The sequence below is a fragment of the Lycium barbarum genome, chromosome 7 (assembly GCF_019175385.1).
Source record: "Lycium barbarum isolate Lr01 chromosome 7, ASM1917538v2, whole genome shotgun sequence".
In the NCBI taxonomy this organism is placed as follows: Eukaryota; Viridiplantae; Streptophyta; class Magnoliopsida; order Solanales; family Solanaceae; genus Lycium; species Lycium barbarum.
Window position 1 is genome coordinate 129,157,772 of NC_083343.1, and position 24,878 is coordinate 129,182,649.

Below are 24,878 nucleotides of genomic sequence, written 5' to 3' on the forward strand. Positions count from 1 at the left end.
TCAACAGAAAACGATATCGTTTTAAACAAATTTATCAGGGTTTAAAGAGAACTAACTGAAGCCGTTATCGACAAGGCAGATGAAGATGTGACCATCACAATTATAAGTGAACTTGTTATTTGAAGCAAGTAGCTTTTGAAGGCACTGATAAGCTATAGAGTTGAAGTTACCACTAAAATTCGTGTATTCAGCCAATATTACATTGTCGATTTGCGAAGTTTGCTCACTGAATTTTGAGTAATTGTCCATTTGTTAAGTATTTTTTAGATTTGTTTGTTTGAAGAAATTGGTGGTTCGGATTTGTTCACTGAATTTTCAGGAATTCGAATCTCAAATTTGAGCTCATTTGATTGAGAATCGAAGGAGATTGGCTCAAATTTTTTGAGCATTCTTGTTGGAAAAGAAGATGAAATCAGGGCTGGGTCGGGGGGTTAGGTCGGGGAAGGAATTGGGTGTTTTTTAAAATCGGGTAATTTAATTTGATATGGGATTTTCATCCAAACAGGGTACATGCGTAAACTTTGTTGACGGCAGGGGTATATTTATTCACTTTCACTGACGGATGATAAAATTGACTAATAAAATAAAGTAGAGCGATATATTTGACACTTCTCCCTAAAACAAAAATTAAAGAAGATTCATGTCACACACCCTGATCTGCCCCACAAATAATAACAATATCTCGACTTTCAGTGCATGCTAATCTACCGGAGACTAGAAAAAACATCATAGAATCCCCTTTTTCCCCTAATTCCTGCGAACGATATGGCTGACACTAATCATCACAAACTAGATAACAAGCACATAATGAAAACCATACCAGGTTTTTGAGTCTCTTCTTTAGCATGTTACAGATATTTCATTTTTTATTGTGAGCATCATTTTATTAGTATAATCTATGGACAAAAATCTTTTCAAGAACTGGTTATTCAGGAAGACATTGAACTAATCTTAGATTTACTTCTCGTAACATGAAGAAAAGAAGAATTTTAGTTCATTCGCATTCTTAATGCCTGAGAACCAATTCACATCTCCAATCTTCGGTGAAACATCTCTCACGACATGAAATATTCAGATGGATATCTCAAATAAACATATTGTATGAAAGTTAATCTATAAATTTCTTATTGTATGAAAGTTAATCTATAAATTTCTAATTCATAACTCTATATTAGTAAAACTGGAAAGACTAACAAATATTTCTTTTTCTTATTCATAACTCTATATTAGTAAAACTATAAGAGGATATATTCTGAAGAGGGGAAATAGGGGTTTTAGATGAAGACCCGTTTTCATTTGTGGGTGGATGGGTGGGTTGATTTTACGATATAGGTCTTCTTTAATTTCGTTTTATTTTTTGGATCCATGTCTACGGCCTCATTTGTTTTCATTAAGGTTAAGACGTCTGAATCTAAATACACATCTGAACAATTAAGATGTTGTCTCTAGATCTGAACACTGAATGATTAAGACTGTTTGTTTTTTAACATTTGAATGTGCAAAATGTATTTATTTTAAACATAATAATTATACAATTCAAATAAAAAAGTAACTAAATAATAGAAAAATATATATAAATTCAAAAAATAAAATTATTATTTGATAACAAAAAACATTTATGTCCATTAATGATCGTGGAGATGCTTTGTAATGGTGGTGGTGATGGTTGATGCTAGTGGCTAGTAATGGTGAAAGTTGCTGTGGTGGAGCTAGTATGTTGGTGTTGTAGTGATTGGCGTGATGGTGCGGTGGTGCTTGTGATGGCAGATGTGGTTAGTGATGATGGGTGGGGTGGGGTGGGGATTGGTGGTGGGTGGGGGACTGTCTAGTAGTGGGTGAGGGACGGGGGAGGGGGTAGCGGTTGGTGGTGGGTGGGGGACGGTGGTGGGGGCAGGGGTGAGGGGTGGAGCTGGTGGTTATGGAACGAATGGTGTAAATAAAATTCAGACAAAAATACCTCTTAATGAAAGTAAGACTTCGTTCAAGATCTTAATGATTAAGACCTATTCAGACTAAATAAGTGATTAGATCTAAATGTAAGCAAATGCACTTAATAGCTTAACGTCAGAACTCTGAACCTTTCAGATTCAGATCTCTATTAAGTGCAAACAAATGAGGCCTACATGTCATAAAAGATTTGTTACTATAGAACATAAGCAGTAACCCAGGGGAAGGATATAGTAGTGAGACTTGAAAAAAGAAGATAAGACACCGGACATGGAGAAACACTAGAAGAGTTAGTGTCTAGTAGGTAAAGGGATTAACAAAATAGAACTTTTCAATTAGTATTAAAAAAAGGAAAAGGGTCGAATATACCCCTGAACTATCAAAAAAGGATCAAATATACCCTTCGTTATACTTTGGATTCAAATATACCCTGTCGTTATACTTCGGGTACAAATATACCCCTCCAGAGTTAAAGTTGACCCCAATCCTACGTGGCATTAATATTTTAATAAAATAAATATTATGTGGCATGCCACCTCACTTACAAACCCAATTTTACCCCTCCCCTTTCTATCTTCTCCAACTACACCTCCCCCTCTAATACTGTTGTTCTTCTTCTCTACATTGTGACTGACTTAATTTAATTTGTTGTGATAATAATGATGTTATAACGCCTAAAAAGACGCCCACGAAAGACGGGGTTACTTCTATCATTCTATGACTTGTGTGAAGAAGTTCTTTGATTTTTGATCTAGAAAATATTTGGCTTTTTTACTGTGTATCTTTTCACAAATTTAATTGGAGCAAATATTTTGCTCTTTGGTTTTTGTTGTAAAAAGTTTTCTGCTTCGTGTATATATAATGCTTAGCCGGTGACACTATGCCAACGTTTGATCCATAGATTCCCATATAAATTTTGAAAAAACTGATTTTGTATCATAGTTTTCAAAAATATATTTCATGCTGTTTAAAAAGGACATGTTCCGTAAGTTCTAAAAATTATTAAAAAAAAATACCCAATTAATGGTGGTGGACTGGTGGGCATAAGGGTGGTAGTAATAGAGGGTAGGTGTGGTGGAAGAAGATAGAGAGGAGAGGGGTAAAATTGGGTTTGTAAGTGGGTGTCATGCCACATAATATTTATTTTATTAAAATATTAATGTCACGTAGGATTGGGATCAACTTTAACTGTGGAAGGGTATATTTGTACCCAAAGTATAACGACAGAAGTATATTTGGACCCAAAGTATAACGAAGGGTATATTTGACCCTTTTTCGATAGTACAGGGGTATATTTAGCCCTTATATCAAACTAACTTCAAATAAAGTCAGGAGAAAGAAAGAAGAGGACAAGGATGATTGAGACGGGGAAGTAAACTGAACAAAACGAGTACCAAAAGCGGATATATGTACTCACCTACACAGGGACTTACCTACACAAATTGAGCTTAAAAGAACCTATCCCTATCCCCTTGCATTTTATGCCACGCCCAAATCCCCTACCAAATGTCGACTTGACATTCATATATTTCATGGCATTGTAGAATGATATATAACAATCTTTGGTTTGGATCTTATGACTTGGGCCCATAGTTATGTATACGTATACTTGGGCCCGAGGCCGTAGCTTATTTACTCAGATAAACAGGTGGTTTCTCATTCAAAATAGGAAGTAATTATGTTCAGTTACAGTTTCAGTTTCAGTACTTATTACATGTTTATTGATTTGGGCTGCCCTTTCGCTGAGGACCCCACTTACAATTCTTTCATTCAGTTGCTTTACAAACCAGTGCAATTCAAATATACTGACGTCCCCTTTCGCCGGGGCCTGCATCGTCAGATGCAAGAAACGGTTTACAGGTTGACGATTCAGAGTGTTAGGATTCTTGTACCAGCTATGTGGTAAGCCCCAGTTCTTTAGGGGCATTATTATTACTTTACTGTCTTTTAGTATTTACATACAGTTAGTGTTTTCAGTACTTCATTAGAAGCTTTATAGACTAGAGTAACAGCTAGACGGAGTCGCAGGCTTTTCATGTTAACCTATGTTGGCTACAGTTATGCTTCAGACTTATATTAGTGTTTCCACACTTTGATTACGTATCATTCAAACTTTCAGTATATCAACATGTGTTAGTTTATTTTTCGCATTCAGTATGTTATGATACCACATGTTGATTCAGTCAGTCAGTTGGTTCGCTCAGTCACATGTAGTCAGGCACCGGGTGCCATGTTACGTCCAGGCCCAAATTCGGGGCATGCCATTTTTTCTAAAAGCTTGGCCAAACATTTTAACTTCTTATTAGTATTTTCTTTCGAAAAATAAGTAATTTTGACTTCCCAAAAGCAAAGATACTATAAGTGTCTTATAATGAAATTTAAAAAGGGTATCTTTAATTATTCTCATCACATGAAATATCAGTTAAGTTTACCAAAGCTATTGTTAAAGCACTTGCTTAATTATATTGGTATAAATTGCATTTACTTAGAGGTATGATCCAATGAAGTTTAACCAATACTAACTTACTGTGTACATCTCTAATCCTCACCCTTTTTTACCTACCATGCCTTCTCATGTTGAACACTTCAACTCTGTTTCATACAAGATTCATATATTTCCCCTTCAGTCCTTATATCTGACTCACATAGAATACAAGGTTAGTTTTCACCGAGGTGATCGCTTGAGAAACAGTTCCCTTGTGCATTTGATGGCTCCATAACGTAACCAGTCAATTCCATATTAAGTTTGTATCTTAAGCTAATAGATATACTAGGGAATTTATCCGAGCTTCGCGCGGAGGTAAAAGACCTCTCTAAATTTAGGAACCTTTTTTTATAATAATTGAATACTGAAATAATAAAAGAAAGTATGTTTTTGCAAACACTACTACAACACAATTTGAGCTTCCAATTAGGGGAGGGAAACAGGCAAGTTATGGCTGCATTAGTATTTCTTTACGTGGATAGACTCTATATTCCTTTAATAAATTAAGATGAATTAAATGATATGAATAGGCTATTCAAAATAAAATAAATAGATAGATGAAGGAGAAATGTGGAGAAAAAAGATAAATAGTAGTATTCTAAGCCATAGAGAGGTGCACATCACCTTGTCTATGCTTAGCTTTCTATTATGTATAGATTATTTGTGTTGTTCCAATTTTATTAAATGTCCCGAATTGACAAGTGATCTAATCTATTGCCAGTTCTTTTTTCTGCAAGCCACTGAGCCATGACAGCAGGCGTAGATGATCATCCTATATTTGATTAAGTTTGCTCACAAAATCTTTTTGGCAATTAATGTCCTTTCTTATATGAGTTAACATAACTCATCCTAACACATAAAATATTCATGCTTGTGCATGCTTTGCAGGATTTATGTTTCTCAGAAGTCATTACATGTTGCTAAGTTGAAAGGGAAGTGCAAATCCAGCATGCAGCTACAGACCAAAAAAAAAAATGGCAGGGCTCTAGACATGTTCATCATTTCATCACCTTCTATTGAAATGACTTATTGTCTTATGACTTGACAGTGTAAAGAATTTGTACGCATTCGGCATTCAATATATAATTTTACACCATTAGTGCCCAGAACATAAACTCTTAGCAAATGAATTGCAAAGGTGAACTTTTCTGTTTGTATTGGATGAACTCAAAATAGGCAACAAAAGTCTGTAGAGGAATTCAATAACATTCAGCTATTTCCATGCAAGACGATTCCTAAATTGCAAATTTAACAACTAAGAAAATAGCCAGAAAGGTACGCAGGTCTTGCTTTCCCAGACTTGGTTTACTATCAAAACATAACTTCAAGAACAAAAGTAAATGCCTATGAATATCCCAAGTATAAGAATATACATTCTAGGTTCTCTTCTCATAAGCAAGGATAGGAACAAGTGAATGGTGGTTCATCAGCAAAAATGGTCACTTACAAAAATAGCCTTCCACCACCACTGACTTCTACCCTTCTCGACCACCACGGAGTCGATAAATGATGCGTCCTTTACTGGAATCATACCGACTTACTTCAATTTTGACTCTGTCTCCGGGCAACAACCGTATGAAATTCTTTCGAATCTTCCCAGAAATGTATCCCAGCACCACATCTGCATTATCCAATTTGACCCTAAACATGCCATTGGGGAGCGACTCAGTTATGGAACCTTCATGAGTCCATTTCTGTTCTTGTGAGAGACACTGAATGCTGGTAGTACTTCTGGAATTGGTGAAATTATTCTTCTTCTTTGACTGTTGCTGTGTTTTAACCAAAAGACCCTTCGTTTGTTTCATTAAATTTGCCAGCTTGCTGACATACAAGGAGCGGGGCAGTGCTAATGAGTTAGAGGTTTTACAGGACATTGGAGTTGGAGAACAAGCGGTCATTGCAGTTGTGCCAGGAGCGGGATTCCACCATGAGAGAGATGCCATTATAGCTAGTCTATGGTGCACACGAACTCAGCAACACAGCAATCTAAGAATAGCCAAAAGACAACACAGCTACCATCAAGATAAGATAAAAGAAGTATGTAAGAGAACACAAAATTAGTTCTTTTTTTATGTTCTTTTTTCAGTCATATAAAGGTTTTCTTTCGATCTCCTCGTGTTTCTATGTTATCTTTTCCTTCTGCCGGTGCTACTTCTCTTTTTTCTCCTCCTCCTCCTTCATCCCACTCCAACAGCTTCAATTCAGCTCCTAGGTCGAACCTCCAATCACCATTGCAACCCAAAAGTTAACAGTGCACATATTACTCAGCACTAGCTGTAAATTTGGATGAGGCTTCAGTTAAATTTAGGCTTTAAGTTTGTCCATTCTATCATTCAGTTAGGATGTTCCCATACTGTTTATATGCTCCTATTTTCTAGGAGCTAGCTAGCACAATCTGTTGAGTTTGTTTTGTATATAAACTCCACTGGAGGCTCACTCAATACACACACTTTTTCATTGCACTTCTCAACAATTATAAAAGTCCCACTGCAAACCATACTACTGTTAATCTCCCTCCTTTTCTGTCCTCGTCTTCCTTTGTCAAATTTAAACCACAAAATACACACTTGATGGGTGCCAATTGGGGAGAGGGAGGAGAAAGTAAAAGTAACAGACACAGACAAAAAGAAAGGGCCAGAATGAATAAGTGTCACAAGGCAACAAAAGTCTGAAGCTTAAGAGTGAAGGCGCCACATATAGTGTCACAAAGCTAAAATTTTAAGGCTGTTCATTTGCATTTCATTATTCTTAATTCAACTTCCTTTGCTAAATTTCGCATCTCCTTACATGTCGAAAGTTACTTTGGCACATAGAATAAATGAGCTATCTCCCTCGAATACAACCAAGTTGGTTTAACACATCAAACGTAACACCGTAGGAATCACACTTGAAAGATAAAGTATCCCTGATTCTCAATTTTTCACCATTATTACATATTTCAATAAGATTCTTCTTGCTCCCTGGCACCGTTATCTAGTGTGAACATTATCAGCTCGGCTTGAACTACCGTCAGAACTTACAAAGGGGGTTTAAACGCAGCGGCTCCCTAGCTTTTCATGTTTTTCACCTTACAAATTTCTAAAAGATTTGAAAGCATTCAAAGTATACTTTTTTGAGTTTTGACACCTCCTAAAGCTCGAAATTTTGTATAAATTGATATTTACTTTCTTTCTTCTTTTCTGCAAAAGTTGTTGCCAGCTCCTAGCTCAACCACTGACTTGGAGATTCATAGTCTTATTTTTTTGATAAATCAAACAGAACCTGATAAATAAACTATATGAATATTTACTAAAATGATTTTCATTCATTAAAATAATCTAGTATCAGAAAGTTATATAAATATTTAGAGGTATTAACTGCTATTCCCTCTGTCCCAATTTACGTGATATTGTTCGCTTTTTGAGAGTCAATTTGACTAAACTTTGAAACTAAATTGGATTAGATTAATTCATCTGTTTTAAGGTTAAAATTAATATATTTGAAAACTACATGAAAAGTACTAAAAGTTGCAACTTTTCTCATAACAATTTGGTGAAATAAGAATACACATATTTAGAGCCATTATCACATAGAAGCAAATAAGAATATACATACTTAGTACTCCCTCCGTTTCAATTTTTTTTGTCTGGTTTTGACTTAACACGGAGTTTAATAAAGTAAACATGACTTTGAACCTTATGGTGTAAAACATGTAAAATGTACCAAAATATCCTTTAATCTTATTGTCTTAAATATGACACGTGTAAATTTGAAATTAAAGAGTTACAACAAAAAAAAAAACTTTTTTTTAAACGGACTAAAAAGGAAAGTAAACAAATAATTTGAGACGAAGGGAGTAATAAACTCTCTAATTATCCAAACTATGATTTCAGAACGGCAAAATTACCAAAAACAAACATCTTCAAAACCATTATCTAATTGAAACTAATAATTTTTTAGAGAAAGTGAGAACTTACAACTCAATTTCGCCTGAAAAAACTGCAAATGATAAACGGGAAAGTAGTTTCAACTTTGCTGGAGAAGATGAGGGTGTAATTTGGAACTTCTTGAAACTTAAGGTCCTTATCTGCAAAAAAAATGGACACAAATTCGCCGTTTAATATATTTTCGGCGCCGGTGAGAGAGTAATTTACTCTCACTATTTTCAGTCTTGAAACTAAAATTAGTATTGCCTTTATATTTTGGATAAGAGAGGAAAGGACCAAAACAGGATTCTCTTTATCCCTTCAAAAAATGAGAAAAGAAAAAATTGATTATATGTTATTTATTTACTATCATTTTGACTCATTTTAAATTAAAAATGATACTTCCTCCGTTTCAAAATAAGTGATATTTTTAGCTTGAGTACACTTCTTAAGAAAATTACTGATTCCTAGAAAGTAAAATGTATTTTTAGTAACTTATCATTAATAAATACCTTGAAAAAGATAGTCGTCTAGTAGTTTCTTGGTTACGTAAAACTTTTTTTATTCAAATAAGAGTAAAATTGAAAAAACTTCACTAATGTCTTCTTGGTATAACACCACTTATTTTGAAACAAGATGAAAAAGTAAAAACACTACCTAATTTGAAATTATGACATTTTTTCCCTTTAAAATGACTAGGAAAAGTAAAAAAAAAATGCAATACTTCATTTTATTTTAATCTCAAGAAGCAAAGTTTGAATTTATCATAATTAGATTATTTTCTTGGCTAGAAAATTAGATTATTTTTATGCTAGCCAAATCACATGTTGAATAGTGTGTTGATGGGAATAGCAAATACAAAATTATCAGTAAAAGTCAATAAATTTGATAGTTTTTGAGATGGTACACGAGGTGCGTCTCTTATGGTACTACATTTTATTCTTAACCTTTTTTACTTTAATACTACTACACTTTCTCCATGCAAGGATATTACACATAAAAATTGAAAAGATAAATATACTTAATCATTAAAGGTCTAACAGTTCATTCCGATTGATGTTTAAGGAATAGTTTTGTATCCTCTATTGATAATTATCCTAAGCAAATTGTAAAACTTACACTGCCTTGTTAATCGTTCTTTACATAATGCTTACATGAAGCATACTTGTTTATTAGACCATATATTTTGAAACAAATTTGATAGACCAGCTTAAAGGATTATTAGAAAACCAAAATTTAGAAGAAGAAGAAGAAGAAGAAGAAAAGATAAAAAAAAAATACACACACACACTGATAACAACATGCCCAGTGTAATCTCACAAGTGGGGTCAAGAAGAAGAAAACACTTAACACAGAAATTAGAAACCAATAGATTCTCATTATTTCCTGTAAATATGGTCATTTGAGGAAGTGCACAGAACAGAAAAAATCAGAAACACCTTTGCCAGTGCTATATTTTTATTGCTCGGAAGTGAACTCTCTGACATGTAATCTTGTATTAAGTTTACCATGCTCTCACCAAATCCATTGTGACTCTTGTTGAACTCTGAAGAGTCTGAAAAATAAATATTATCAATGTCTTCTACACTCTCAGCTCCTGATACCATCGTTAACACGTCCGAAACCAAGAACCAGAAACATTCTTAAGCTGATCAAAACGAACCCCCTGATACTGCTACCTCAGTACCATCGCTATAAAAGAACGTCAAGAACTCGGTTATCTCCAGCCTCTTCAACACTTGTTGTAGATGCTGAACTGAAGCCTGCACAATGTGTTTCATCAATTCAAGCCACACTGGTAAGTGTCCTCTCTACACTTGTATCACGTGCCTTCTTGATGCCCTTGCTATAGAAGAGAAAAAGCGGAATGGTCTATTTGATGTTGTGTGTGGGAACGCTCAAATAAAATTTGGTGTTCTTGAAGTCGTCCAGGAGGGGGTTATATCCATCTTTAGTTCTCGTCTTTGTTGGGAGACCAAATTCTTCCATGAATGCTGCTGTGTCGAGCTACAACAAATATTTACATGAATGAATATAAACCAACGAGATATAGAAAAGGACAACTTTGGTTTCTCACAGCTGAAGAGTAGGAACTACCGAAAGAGTACGCCTTTTCTTTCCCCGCTTCAATGACTCGCCATCTTTTTGCTGCCTCATCCACCCAGAGCAGTAATGATCCATCTGTTCCAAGAGCAAAAAATCTGTTGGAAAGAATATGTCGGCGTCCCCCTGCAAATAAAAACATTTCATCAGACAAATACCTCTCATAAACAACATTTCATGATAAAATCCAGGGAGAATTACAAAAGATAAGGATCAGATCACCTTTGCATCCAAATAACTGTTGTAATCAGAGCTGCTGCCATCTTTCTGCATTTAATATGAAGAATTTACAAGAATTCGGTAAACTTGTTATAATAAAATTGCCTAAAAGGAAAAAAGTGCTACACTAAAAGCAAGCTCTTGCCTTTTGAGTGACAAGGGATTATCCCATGTAACATTTTGCAAGAAAAAGGGTAAGTCCCAGAAAAAATACTAAGTAAAAGGAAACTATTGCAATCAACCACTCACATTGGTTCTTTTGATACCAATTTTTTTTTTTCAACAAATCTCAATCTGTAAATTTATAACCTACATGCTTGCAAAAGGTCTAAAGAGTAGTGAAACAGTTCTAACTCAACACCATCACTGAAGTGACGATTCTTCAAGACCATATAAATAGATCATCCCATCCCTGAAAAGCCAATGTGGGAGCTCAGCAGTCTCATTTGATAAACTATTTGACCAAGATGTTTTAGTTGTACGAGTATAATAAAAATTCAGAGAGGCTACAAAGAAGCACAGAAAATCAATGGCATAAAGAGAAAAAGTGGAATGTACCTTGGTTGAAACCAGTGGAGCTCTTTCACCAGGAATTTTAACATCAGGTAGATAACTGAAATCGGAAGCGATTAAAGACATCTTCGGTAAAGCTCCATGTAAAACTTCTAGAAGTTTCTGAATTTTAGGAAGTAGTACTGCATGAGTATATGATATTTTTCCAAGCATGAGCATTTAATATGTTAACCTAAACTAAGGAAAGAGCTCAATCAACATTGCAGAATAATTACCAAGCAACCAGTAGGAAGCCAACACCATCTTGGCTTAGGAAACACTTTTGCCCAAATATTTTTCATAACCGCGCTTCCACCCGTTGTAGCATCAGGCATATCTACGACCTCCATGCAAGATTTGATTAAGGAGTCTTGAATTGGCCTATACACCTCTGAGAGTTTTTCCCTGTTAAAAGAAGACAAAGATATGTGTTTGAGCATTATAGACAGAATGACAATCTTGCTTGGCCATTAAAACTACTAATGGACAAAATCACCAATCCATAATAATTCAGTATCAAGCTAAATCCAGCTACAAAGCAAACTTATCTCTCTTATCTTCTCTTACTTCTTTGTGTAGTTTCCTTTTTCCATATTTGTATTGAGTGGAGTGGCATCAGAGGTCCTTATGACAAAAAACCAATACTTACTACTACTTCTATTAGTTCTCTTATCAACCAAAAGGGAGTTTTTAGCCAAAATTGTCCCTTAGCTATGGGAGTAGGTCTATTTTGGTCCTTCAAATATAACCTTTAGTCCCTTAAGTTTGCTAAAGTGGAGCACCTTTGGTCCAACTAACAGAATGGACTTAAAAACTAACGGTGACTACCAAAAACCCGGCAAAAAACGACCAGAGAAAACCCGACCAACTTTCAAACCGACCGAAAATCGACCGACTCGATTGGTTTGATCCCAAATTTTTAAATAAAACCAACTGAGCTCGGTCTTTTTATTTTTTACAAAAAAAAAGGGGAAAACAAAAATCAACTGAGCTCTGTCGGTTCTTCGATCGGTTTATTTAAAAAGTTTGACCAGAGTTTTGACCAAAAAAACCAATGGCATGTACGTATGACAGATAAATATGCTTGTGCAAATACTGCATTGTTAGCGACATTCAGAAGGCTATCCGCCTATATACTGTTGAAGAACCATCTCAGTCAAAAATGTAAAATTTGCTCAATTAAAAAAATTCCAGAGCAGAAAACACCAATATGTCATTTCAACAGTACAAAGTGAATTACCCTTGTTTTCTTTCAACCCACACTTCCATCCATGGAGACGTTTGATTCTCAGAGTAAATGAGATCATGAGGAAGATTGTCAAGCACCTAAAAGATTACTCCAATCGTTAATAAGCTCAATGAATAAAGTTGATGGTTCAATATCTACTTTATAGATATATTACTTAGTTTAAGCCAGCAATTTTACTCTTACTGAGGACAGAATCTTTCAGGCTCACAGTTCAATAGTATTGCAGAATCCAAAATACATGAATTGAGATTACATTCTTGTAGAATTTGCGAAGTGTTCATTACGAGTGTGTCATATCTTTGTAATCGCCATTGTAAGAGAGGAGTCAATTTCTCACCAACTAGCTAATTTCTTTCATCAAATTGAGCTTCATAAACAACCAAGTAAGAAAGTCACTCAATTTTAATACAAAAGAAATTTAACAGATTTTCCTATGAACATAAATAAACTCCGTCCGTCTCAATTTATGTGAAGGTGTTTCACTGGGCACGGAGTTTAAGAATGAAAGGAATACTTTTGAAACTTGTGGTCTAAAATAAGCCATAGATATTTGAGTGGCTATAAATCACCCCATTAAGGGTAAAATGAGAAGTTTAAAGTCAAATTGTTACTAGATATAGAAAGGGAGTCATCCTTTGTGGGACTGACTAAAAAAGAAAGAGTGTCCCATAAACTTTGAACAGTGTCACATAAGGGGGGGTAGAAGAATAAAGAAAGTAGGAGAGCTTTTGAGGATAGAAAATGATTTTGTACATCTGAGGAATAGCCTCATATTCTTAATTTTTGGTGCACCCATATAGTTTGGTAGGAGTAAGGTCTGCGTACACTCTACCCTCCCCAGACCCCACGTTGTGGGATTTCACTGGGTTGTTGTTGTTGGTGGTGCACCCATATAGTCCTTGTCTACATAGAAGATTGGGTGACATTTGTATAGAACAATCAATTGTGTAGATTCTCTCCTTTTTTGTACATGGCTTGTATACGGGAGTTTTTCCCGCATTAATAAAACTATTACCTTTTAAAAAAAGAAGAATTAAGAAAGTAGCCATACCTCTAACATGATAACCCAACAAGGTTGTTCATATACATCCCCTGCTTCATCAAGGAAACTTCTTTTAGTGTGGTTTCTAAAGGTTGATCTTTTAGTGCAGAATAGATCAACCTTTAGAAACCAAAAGGAACTGAATTTCAATCCACCATAATAGGATCAATGAGATATACTTGGCAGTGCATGTATATCATCTATGGCAACGCAACTTAAGCTGTTAAGCAATAGTGCAAAAAAAGAACACAACCAGATAAATAACGGCATCATACCCCATCCATTCCTGTCTGTAGCATCACGACGCTCAACTCTAAACTTTGATAAGTGGCTATCAACTTCGCCAACAGTTTGAATCTGTTTTGCTGCAAGTGAGGAACTGATTTCAACCGAACTGTACTCAAGAGAAGAGGGGCTTCAGTAATTCTTTTAAGGATTGATTGAATGAAGCACTTGTGCAGAAAACAATGATAAAAGGAACAGCATACACTGTGTTGCACTGATATTCTGCTCAGCATGTGTTTTAAACTTACTGGACACCCTTTTTAAACTTTAGATGCTTCAACTATAAGGTTAATATTGATTTAAAAATTATAATTTTTACAAATCATTTCTTGTCACAATCAGAAAAAGATATAATCACTTTATTGTTACACAACATTGACATGTGTCTAACATTACTTAATTATTTTTTTCGGATTCTTGAACTTTCTTAAATTACGAGAAACATATAGTAAATCATCAACTTTTCTTTGGCGTCATGTTGGTAACAGGAAAATAGTTAAAGTGCTTCTTCTATTTAATGGAGTAGCACAAGACCTTTATAACCCCTTTTGGATGCCTAAGGTACTTAAAGAAATTTGTTCTTCAATTCATTTCATGCATAATTTGCAAGAATGGTTTACTCTTTTAACTTTAAAGCCATGCAAATACGTTCATCATGTGTAGCATTCTCAATTTGGAAAGGCATTCGGAGCATTATCACATACGTGTAACTGATATTATCATAAACTCTTGTAGGTGCATTTAACTTTATGTAATCCAGGATGCCTTTTGCACAGGTTCCTGATCCACCACCTATTTCATATATCTACACCCAAAAAGAGGACAGCCAACATGTAAAACGAGTGAAGGATTTATCAATAAAGTAAAATTTTAAGATGAATAAATAAAGAGCATGCAGCTAAAAAGCTATGTTCTTTCAATATTAAGGACCTTACTTTTAATGGAACGGATAGGTTTGTAGTACGCAAAATGGATTCAGCTATCCCATGTGCATACCAGGGCTGCAGAAAATTCCATATGACATGAATTCATCTAGCAAGTAGACTAGTAGTAAACAACAAAAAGGCCGTGAAGAGGAAAGATTCACATACATGAAAATTTTGGCTAACTGAACTAAACTGCCTTAAAATAAAAATATAGTACAGTACCTTTTTTCAGCACAAGAATACCCTCAGCATAAATTTATATTTACCAAACAATATGGACAAAAAGTCACCTCATGCATTGTTGACAACACAACCATGACTAATGTATCATAAATATGCTCCCTCTCTCGATTTTGTGATTTTCTTTTTTACTTTTATTTAAATGAGACTGAAAAGCGTAATTAAGGTCTCTCACAACAAACATTTCAAATTGTTTATCTGAATATCTTTTAAATTATTTATCAACGTAAATAATACTCCCTCTGTTTCAATTTGTTTGAACCTATTTCCTTTTTAGTCCGTGCCAAAATGAATGACCTCTTTCCTAATTTGGAAACAAATTCACTTTATGAATGATTTACAGCCACACAAATTTTCGAGGCTTATTTTGAACCACAAGTTTCAAAAGTCTTCCCTCTTTCTTAAATGTCGTGCCCAGTCAAATGGGTTCATATAAATTCACACGGAGGGAGTACTATTTATAAAGTGAATCTTTACAGGTTCTTTTTTGTAATTAGATGCTCAAACACTTCTGGAATGCTTTACCAGACACAAACTGCTTCCGCAATGCTAACAGAAGTGTTGGCCAACCACAAACTGCTATTATCCAGAAGAACCTTTTTTGAAACTACATTTGACGAAAAGTACTTTCCAAAACAAGCAAAATTTTGAAGTTTGGCAAACGGGCTCTTAGAGAAGTGCGCTACTACATTGTGAAAACAAGATAAGCTGAAGAGAAAAGAGAAGTCTTCTTAAACTGGTTATTGACAATATACAAGAGAGACTCCTTGTATAGGTAGTGTTATTATACGTAAGATAAAGTAATAATTCTTCTCTTACCTACAGAACATTCTTGCATATCCTACATAATATTCTATGCTCAAGTTCATTAAATCTAAGCAATTTTTAAGATATAACTTTATTAATTCTGTTGACTTTGAACGCGCTATCTCAAACTCAAGGTGGTGAAAAAAGTTGAGCTAATAAGTGAAAACTGAAAAGTCAACTCGAGTATGCCGAAAGTAGTTATAGTTTCATAGCAGGGCACTGATGGTTGAACAAAGATGTCGCAGCTGACTAAATAGCTATGTAGCCCCTAACGTGGTTCTCCTTGAACAGATAGGGACGGTTGACTTAATACTTAAAAGGTCAACAGACAAAGACTCTTAACTTGACATTTAGTCGCGCAGAGCTGACTTGACTGGTTGGTTGACACGGAATGATATAAAAGTCCTATAAAAAAAAATAAAAAAAAAAATTAAAAAAAAACTCTTTGGTTGTTGACAATATACAAGAGAGGCTTCTCACATAATACTATAGGAACATTAGTCTACGATAAAGATAAGTAATTATTCTCTACTCATAATAAGATAAATAATTTTCCCAAGAATATCCTAAGAGATAGTCAACATAATTTTCTTACATATAATACATTTATTTAGAAGGATAAAAAGCAAAAATATTACCTTGTAGGGATCTAGTAGCTCAGTTGGTTGGGTACTGAACTTTCACCTGGTTGGTGAGAGTTCGAATCCCCACGTTGTAATCCCCTCCCCCATTTCCCTTCCCCCTCCCCCATTTCCCTTTCATATTGTTTTCGATACGCTTGACCATATCTAACCTTTTGTCTTTTCCTCTCTTTTTCTCCTCTCTTGAGCCGAGGGTCTTTCGGAAACAGCCGCCCTACCTTTCAAGGTGGGGGTTAGGTCTGCGTACATTCTACCCTCCCCAGACCCCACACAGTGGGATTATACTGGGCTTGTTGTTGTTGTAATAATATTACCTTAAAAAGCTCCACTGGAGTAAACCATGAAACATCACTCTGCTTGTAAATCTTATCCAAATGCTTCATGTATGCTTTCCTACCTATAACATTTAAAAATCAACAAATCTTTTATCAATTTCTTTAGAACTTATGTAGCATTATAATTCAACAAATCCCTATTAAGTCATCGAATAAATGAAGAAACAGTAAAGTAAAATAAATATACCTTCAAGCCGATTGAACTTAATGCTACTATCAAGCACTCCAACTGATGCCGATTTCTGGGAGAAATACCCGACATTTGGATCATACAATGCCTTGTGAATAAAATCTCTAACCTTCACATTACCAAAGAACGTGTAAATAAGCCAATAAATCAAAGAAAAACCAAAGGGTGTGTCTGGTATGCCAGAAAAAAGTTTCCTTGAAATGTTTCCTTCACAAAATCATTTTCCACTGTTTGTTAACTTGAATAGTGAAAATTGTTTCACCAAGAACAAATTTTTCACAAATTATGAGCAAAGTTATCTTCTTTTACACATATCTCCAAATATAATGAAAGCATTTTCCAAAAATTAAATCTTTTCCAACATACCAAATGCACATATATCTCTAAATCACTTCCCAATGTTTGTTAACTTAAATAGTGAAAATTATTTTCACCAAGAACAAATTTTTCACAAATTATGAGCAAAGTTATTTACTTTTACTCATATCTGAAAATAATGAAAGCATTTTCCAAAAACTAAATCTTTCCCAGCATACCAAATGCACATATACTATAATCAATAAACATAAAGCAATAATTCAAGGAAAAACTAAAGGGTGTGTTTGGTATGCCAGAAAAAAGTTTTCTTGAAACGATTCCTCGACAAAATCATTTTCCACTGTTTCTTAGCTTGAATAGTGATAAGTGTTTTCACCAAGAACAATTTTTTCACAAATTATGAGCAAAGTGATTTTCTTTTACAAATATCTGAAGATCATTAAAGCATTTTCCAAAAATTAAATCTTTTCCATCATACCAAATGCACATATATCTCTAACCTTCACATTAATCAAGAAAAAACTAAAGGGTGTGTTTGGTATGCCAGAAAAAAGTTTTCTTGAAACGATTCCTCGACGAAATCATTTTCCACTGTTTCTTAGCTTGAATAGTGATAAATGTTTTCACCAAGAATAAATTTTTCACAAATTATGAGCAAAGTGATTTTCCTTTACAAATATCTGAAGAATAAATTTTTCACAAATTATGAGCAAAGTGATTTTCCTTTACAAATATCTGAAGATCATTAAAGCATTTTCCCAAAATTAAATCTTTTCCATCATACCAAATGCACATATATCTCTAACCTTCACATTAATCAAGAAAAAACTAAAGGGTGTGTTTGGTATGCCAGAAAAAAGTTTTCTTGAAACGATTCCTCGACACAAAATCATTTCCCATTGTTTGTTAACTTAAATAGCTAAAAAGTGTTTTCACCAAGAACAAATTTTTCACAAAGTTATTTTCTTTTACAAATACCTCTGAAAGATAATGAAAACATTTTCCAAAAACTAAAATCTTTTCCAGCTACCAAATGCAATCATATACTATAATTAATTAACATAATAATAAAGAGAATTAGAGAAATTACAAGAATTGGTGTGTCTCCAACAATATGAGTAGAGAACAAAGCTAGAGATGGTTGACCCAAGAACTCAAAGGATATCACTGAAAACAAAAAATATTGAAATTTCAGTAAAAGTTAAAGAAATATTTAAGTATAAAAGAAAATTAATATAAACGAATGAAAATTAGTTTATAGAGCAAAAGAAAGAAAAATAACCTTTGGGTTTGTTGAATATGGAGAAGAGATTTCGTGATAGAGGTGCCATAACAAGTTCTAATTTTGTTAATTTTGAGTTTCAGATTTGAAGGGTTTTTGACATTTGTGGTTTTGTTCTTGAAAGGGTTTAAGGAATTATTCTTTTGGCATTTTCATCTTTTCTTTTTGGGAATATTTTTTTTCCTCATTTTTGCTCTAAATCAGGTGTTGATTTCTTTTTTTTTTTTTTTTTTTTTTACGGACAAGGGAAATCGCAGCCGCTATCCGAGTGCACACAGGATAAATCCGCTCCTGTGCAGTGTTAATTTCTTATTTGTCATGCTTGAGCTGTAAAAAGGTACTTAGTTGTTTAGTGCATCTAATGAAATTGTTCTTTTATTCAGACAAATTTTAATAGCTAATTCTTTTGAAATAATCAAATTCATAGGTTTATTAAAAGGAGCATGAATTTTTTAAGCCCTACTTGACAAAAAGAAAAGTCAAAAAATTAATTTCACGACTACCTCGCATAGTGATCTAGAGTGTAACGATAAGAGAAAACTAAGTGAATTTTTAATATATTGGCAAAGTCTTTATGAATAGAGTTATCTTATACGTATTTTAAAAAAGTAGAAAGTATATAAGAAAATAAACAAGATGTTTATGGATAAAATCATTCATAAGAGCGTATGAGTTGACCCTAACGTCACTTTTATTAAAAGAGTTTAAAAGTCACAACCTCAAAACTGGAAATTAAGAAGACCTTTCTTTTATTGGAAAAGAATTTTGCCTGAGTTTTCTCGAATGTTGAGGTAAAAATTTCACAAAGCAACCTATTTTGATATTATCATTTAACTTGTATGATATTATCATTTTAACTTGTACACATCTTCTTAATATTTTTGTAATATCCATTGCAGATATACGATATTCGAAATTATGCTCGATAAAATCAAACTCCAAGCAAAGCTTCTGAAGTTATTGTTATACCCCGCACTTTCAGTGTTACACCCCGTGCCTCGGAGAAGCACTGGTTAAATTTAAATGTAAGTATGTCGAGCTATGGCTAGGTAAAACAACTTTGGAGTGTGAGGAACGAAACATTATTAAGTAAGTGGTTTAGGTAAAGGATGAATTATGATCTTGCAAGTCGTAACTGAGAAGGACAGCCTTGGAACCAAAGGACATGACTATAATCAAGTATGATTTGTGATAAATATCATATAATCAGAGTTTCGGAAGATTTTGGGACCAAACAAATTAACGAAATAAGTCTGTCGAAAATTTGGAACAAGTTGGCAAAATTAAGAATAGAATTTTGGGTCAACTTTGGAGGGGTATATCTCTAGGTATATAAGGAGTTTTAAGGTGTTTTAAAAGCTTAAAATGAATTTCGTCGAGTCTAGTTTTCAATACAATAAACCGCTCGTCGATAGGACATCGGAGTAGATAATTATGGACGTTACAAGTTTGGCTGACAAAGCAGAAACGCGTGCTACAGTACTGCTACAGTACTGCCACAGTACTGCTACAGTGATGCCGACTTTGCCCACCTATAAAAGGGTCAAGACCCCATTTTTCAGCTCCAAAAACAGATCCTAAATCCCAGCACACATATAGGGGCAAATATGTCAGAAAAAGTGAGGGTTTGAAGTGATTTTTGGCTAATCAAGGCTCGGCTAACGCATAGTTACGATTATAGCATCGTTTTGCGGTGGATTTCGGCTTGGATTCAAGGTGGATAAGGGAGATATTATTGTTATAACAAGGACAAGATATGAAACTCTCCTTATTGGTATTAATTTTGGCTTCTTTATGGAAATAAAGTTATTAAATAGTAGTATCACAAGTTGGTTAGTTGAGAAATTTAGAAAAACATCGTGTGGGATGTTTTAGGAAATATATTGGTATGGATAATGGTCTTGATGATGTTGGTATTGTTGTTGTTGATTGGTCGTTAATATTATGGTTTCGGGCTAGGCATATAAACAGGGGAGATGCTGCCCGAATTTCGGCAAATTCTAAATGGATTTAAATTAACGGTTTAAGACGAGCGTATAACAATGTGCCTAACAATAATATAAATGGTTTACATGTAGATTTACGAGCTTGGAAGGATAAATGTTGAGTAGTTAAGGAGATCAAAAGGTATATTAAGGCTATTACTCTTTCTTCTAAAGGCATGATTCCTTTCTTATGAATCCAATAGGTGTTTTCCAAATGTCCCATGATCCTTTTATGTGAATCCATAACTGTCTTCCAAGAACATTCTTATTCTCAAAAGATAGAGATTCATGATTCATAGAGTTCTTATGCTGCCAAAGATAAATATGTTTTATGATGACGACGGTCCTATTTCTAGAAATTCCTATGTTATAACTCCCTACATATGTTTCATAACCTCCTTACTTCTAAAAGTTAGAGTTCATGATTTAAAAGTATGACTTCTTTCTTGATAATCCACAAATGTTTTCCAAAATGTCCCTATTTTCCAAGTCAAAGATTTATGATTCTATAAGCTTTTATGACAACAACAACAGACATGTTTTTACAATGTTAATGACGATGCTAAAGATGAGAATGTTTCTATGATGATTACGACGACGATGATGATTTCATATTTAAAAGTCCCAAGCTTATGATTTCAATGTAAATATGAGAATGTTGAGTTATTTTTGCGATTTTTCTTGATTTTTATTCATTGTTGTTGATCTTGCTTTATAATAATTATTCCTTCAAGGTGAGATAGAACGATGATGATTATTCCATAATATAATCGGAGGTTACCGACCTTACGTCACTCCGATGTATTTATAGCTCTTATTTGGCTCTCATGCATGCTTTATATATATGTATGTATTTTCTCACACCGCGCCGCGCTATCGTCGGCCGGGCATGGCACGTAGATGTGCACACCACTGCAGTGGGCATGTTATGCGGGAGGCCGGGACGCGGGCTAATGATGATAACACCGAGCCTTAATGGCCGGGCATGATACTATGTATATGACACCGAACCTTAGTGGCCGGGCATGATACTATATATATGACACCGAGCCTTAATGGCCGGGCATGGTACTATTTATATGTATAATTTTTTTTTTAAAAGGCTAAGCATGCATGACATCCGCTTTACGAGGCATCCAGATGTACAGGTTATCTCTTTTATTCCATGTTACTTTTCATGTCTATATTATGTTGTTATTCATGCCTTACATACTCAGTACATTATTCGTACTGACGTCCCTTCTTGTGGACGCTGCGCTCATGCCCACAGGTAGGTAGGAAGACGGATTAGATCCGTAGGTGGTCTATCAGCGGATTCTCAGAAGCACTCCACTTACTTCGGAGCTGTAGTCTATTTGGTATTGTCCTTATGATCATTTGTATTTTATGTAGAGGCTCATAGACGTGTGTGTATAGTTAGATGTTTTATAGCTTCACCGATTCGTATTGTTGTATAATATATTGGTGGCCTTGTCGACCTTATTTTGAGCTCTTGATACTTTACTCTTAGTCTTGCCGGCTTTATGAAATACATTATGTTGTGGCGACCTTGTCGGTCTGCATATGTACATATGTGCTGAATGAGCGGATATTCCTATGTTGGGCCTTTTCTGCGTGCAGATATAGTTTGAGTTATGGTTTATAATGTTCAAAGTCACGGATGAGTCAGGTGGTTCCCGGCCTACGGGTCGGAGCCCGTCATACTCCTGGTAGGGGTGTGACAGTTACATATGATTGGCGTTCAGGTAAAAAATGACTAGACTTCAGTCATTTCTACCTAAACTTCAGTCATATTATATGACTGAAATTGAGTCATTTTTGTCTAACTTTAGTCATATTTTTTTGAACTTCATCAGTATGTGCATGAACTTTGGACAAAAATGACTAAACTTATATAAAAATTACTAAATTCCGGCCATATACGATTAGTCTTCGGCTATATGTGTCTGAACTTCAGAAATGTAAAACTTCAAGATAATTGTGTCAGAAGCTATCCCGAAATGAATACACATACTAAAATGGGAAATTTTACTTGTCATAACTATCTCTAAGACCTATTTATGAATAATAACTACCTTTTATTTTATTTATTTTTTGTAGCTAAAATATTTTCTTAAATTACATATTGTAACTAGTGTCCTGTATTTCACAAGTTCCTCTTTTAACTTGATTTTCTCTCACCTACCAAATCTATCTTCTCCCTCACCCCTCTTTTTCTCTCTCCATTCCCTCTCCTATCCTAGATCTCATTTTCTCTTACAGCATTTAAAGAATCCTACAGTAGTAGCAGCAGCCATGGTCGATGAAAAAAAGAGCTTTAACAACGGTGGAGGATGACAGAATGGAGGAATTTGTCGGAGAAGAAGAGGTTGCCATGGACGATATTGGAATCTGAAGAATCTTATAGTAGTAGTAGTCGGCCACTCCATCTACTCCATGTTTTTTGCAAATCTGTATATGTATCATTTGAGATTGCCATGGACGACATCGGAATCTGAAGATTCCTATAGTAGTAACAGTCGGTCAGTCCATCTCCTCCATGTTTTTTGCAGATCTGTATATGTATCTTTTGAGTGTATTGTAAATATAGTGTGAACACATTATTCAACAAGGTCACATTTGTGTGAATACATTTCTCAAATCTAAGTGTATTTTCCGACTTGAGCGTATTTCTCAGATCTGAATGTATTTTGATTATTGTATTTTTCAGATCTGGGCAGTTTTGAGTGTATTCCTTATTTTTTTTAGTGTAAATACAATGTATTCTTCATCTATTTGAGTGTCAATACATTGAAATACAATCGATTACGTATGTCCTTGACCAAAATTTTCCACTGATTGTTATTGCTTTGCCATGGTGCAATCTTTCATTTTTTGGAGAGAGAGAGAGAGAGTGCAAGGTATTGTTCAATTTTTTTAGTGTAAATAGAGTGGTATTTTGTATTTTGCCGGGGATTCGACCGGTTTTTATTGTATTCTTCCTTTTTAAATATACTTTCAAATACAGCCAAAACAAAATGATAAATAAACACTGAAATACAGTTAAATATAACGAAAATAAAAGGACTGTCAGTATATAAATACAATGAAATACACAACTCCTTCATGTATTTAAAGGATTTACTTCACTCTGTTTTTATGATACATATATTTCGCTGTATTTAAAAACACAGAAATACAACCGAAACTCCTTCGTGTATTTAAAGGATTTACTCATTCTGTTTTTATGATACATGTATTTCGTTGTATTTAAAAAAAAATATGAAAATACAGTCGAAACCACATAAAAGGTAGCTACGGTTTGTAAATTACAAATTTATAGCTATATATTGTTAGGAGCTTATAAAGGTAGCTATTTATGTAAGTTTTTCTATTAAAATATTGAAATTCGAGCATAAGTTATGCCGACGTTAAAATTGGATATCCGTTCACTTCACCCAATTGCCCATGTTGAGGCCCACTCAAACTGACCCATGTACATGAGCCTCCCATACTCCTGTCTATTTCATTGATCCTTGTACGCAACCAAAACCACATTATTTTGTGATTCAACTTAAATTATTGGTAACTTCAACTTAAGTTTCACTATTTTTTTCTCCAAAACAATGATGATTCAATTGACCACTACTGCATTAAGGCATTATAACCAGAAGAAAAAGAAAAAAAACTAGTTACTCCTCTGTCACAATTAGAATAACAAAACAACTATTTGAAGAGTTAAACCAAAAAAAAATTGCTATTTCTTTTTAGTTTTACGTCATCACTGTCCTCATTTTATAGTATTTTATATAGTTTTAAAATATGTAATTTCTATTTGAATATATGAAGGAATCAATGTCCAATTTATATCGAGTATTAAATGCATTGACTCTCTTAAAAATTAAAGTCTATAACCTTTTCACTTGGGTCAACCTCACATATAAAGAAATGGATCATGGGCCTAACTCAACTTCAAAAGCTAGCTTATGAGGGGAGGATTGCCCAAGTCCATATAAGGAGACCACCCATCTCATTAACCACTGATGAGGGACTTTTTTTCATTCTTCAACACCCACCTCACGCCCAGGGCTGGACATCTGGAGCGTGAGCAATTTAATTTGGGAGCCTAACATCGGGTGAGATGGGTCCTGCTATGATACCATGTAAAGAAATAAATCATGAGCTTAACTCAATCTCAAAAGCTCCATTTGGTTTTTTAGGGAAAAGGGCTAAAATTGTTTACAAATATGGCATAACCATATTGTCATATTCTCTTTTTTGCATCGTGTCAAATTATTGGCAGATAGTAGGAATTAAGTTAATTAATTGGGTAATCAGAACCTTAATTAAGACAAAGAAGTGACACCTTTAACTAACTAATGCTTACA

General features: G+C 34.4%; 2 protein-coding genes across 2 annotated transcripts; both read right to left on the reverse strand.

Annotated features, from left to right (window-relative positions):
- Positions 1-5,558: 5,558 nt before the first annotated feature.
- LOC132604374 (translation initiation factor IF-1, chloroplastic) lies at positions 5,559-8,660 on the reverse strand. Its single transcript, XM_060317857.1, has 2 exons — positions 8,389-8,660; positions 5,559-6,418 (listed from the first exon to the last, which is right to left on the reverse strand). Exon 2 carries the CDS (start codon positions 6,373-6,375, stop codon positions 5,908-5,910), a length of 468 nt encoding a protein of 155 aa, XP_060173840.1. The 5' UTR covers positions 6,376-6,418; positions 8,389-8,660; the 3' UTR covers positions 5,559-5,907.
- A 1,023-nt stretch (positions 8,661-9,683) lies between these two features.
- Positions 9,684-18,712, reverse strand: LOC132604375 (protein arginine methyltransferase NDUFAF7 homolog, mitochondrial). The gene is made up of 14 exons (XM_060317858.1): positions 18,527-18,712; positions 18,335-18,411; positions 16,924-17,035; positions 16,716-16,798; positions 14,723-14,788; positions 14,492-14,592; positions 13,778-13,896; positions 13,512-13,552; positions 12,452-12,537; positions 11,448-11,616; positions 11,218-11,334; positions 10,663-10,707; positions 10,435-10,566; positions 9,684-10,344 (listed from the first exon to the last, which is right to left on the reverse strand). Exons 1-14 carry the CDS (start codon positions 18,573-18,575, stop codon positions 10,210-10,212), a joined length of 1,332 nt encoding a protein of 443 aa, XP_060173841.1. The 5' UTR covers positions 18,576-18,712; the 3' UTR covers positions 9,684-10,209.
- Between the last annotated feature and the right edge of the window lie 6,166 nt (positions 18,713-24,878).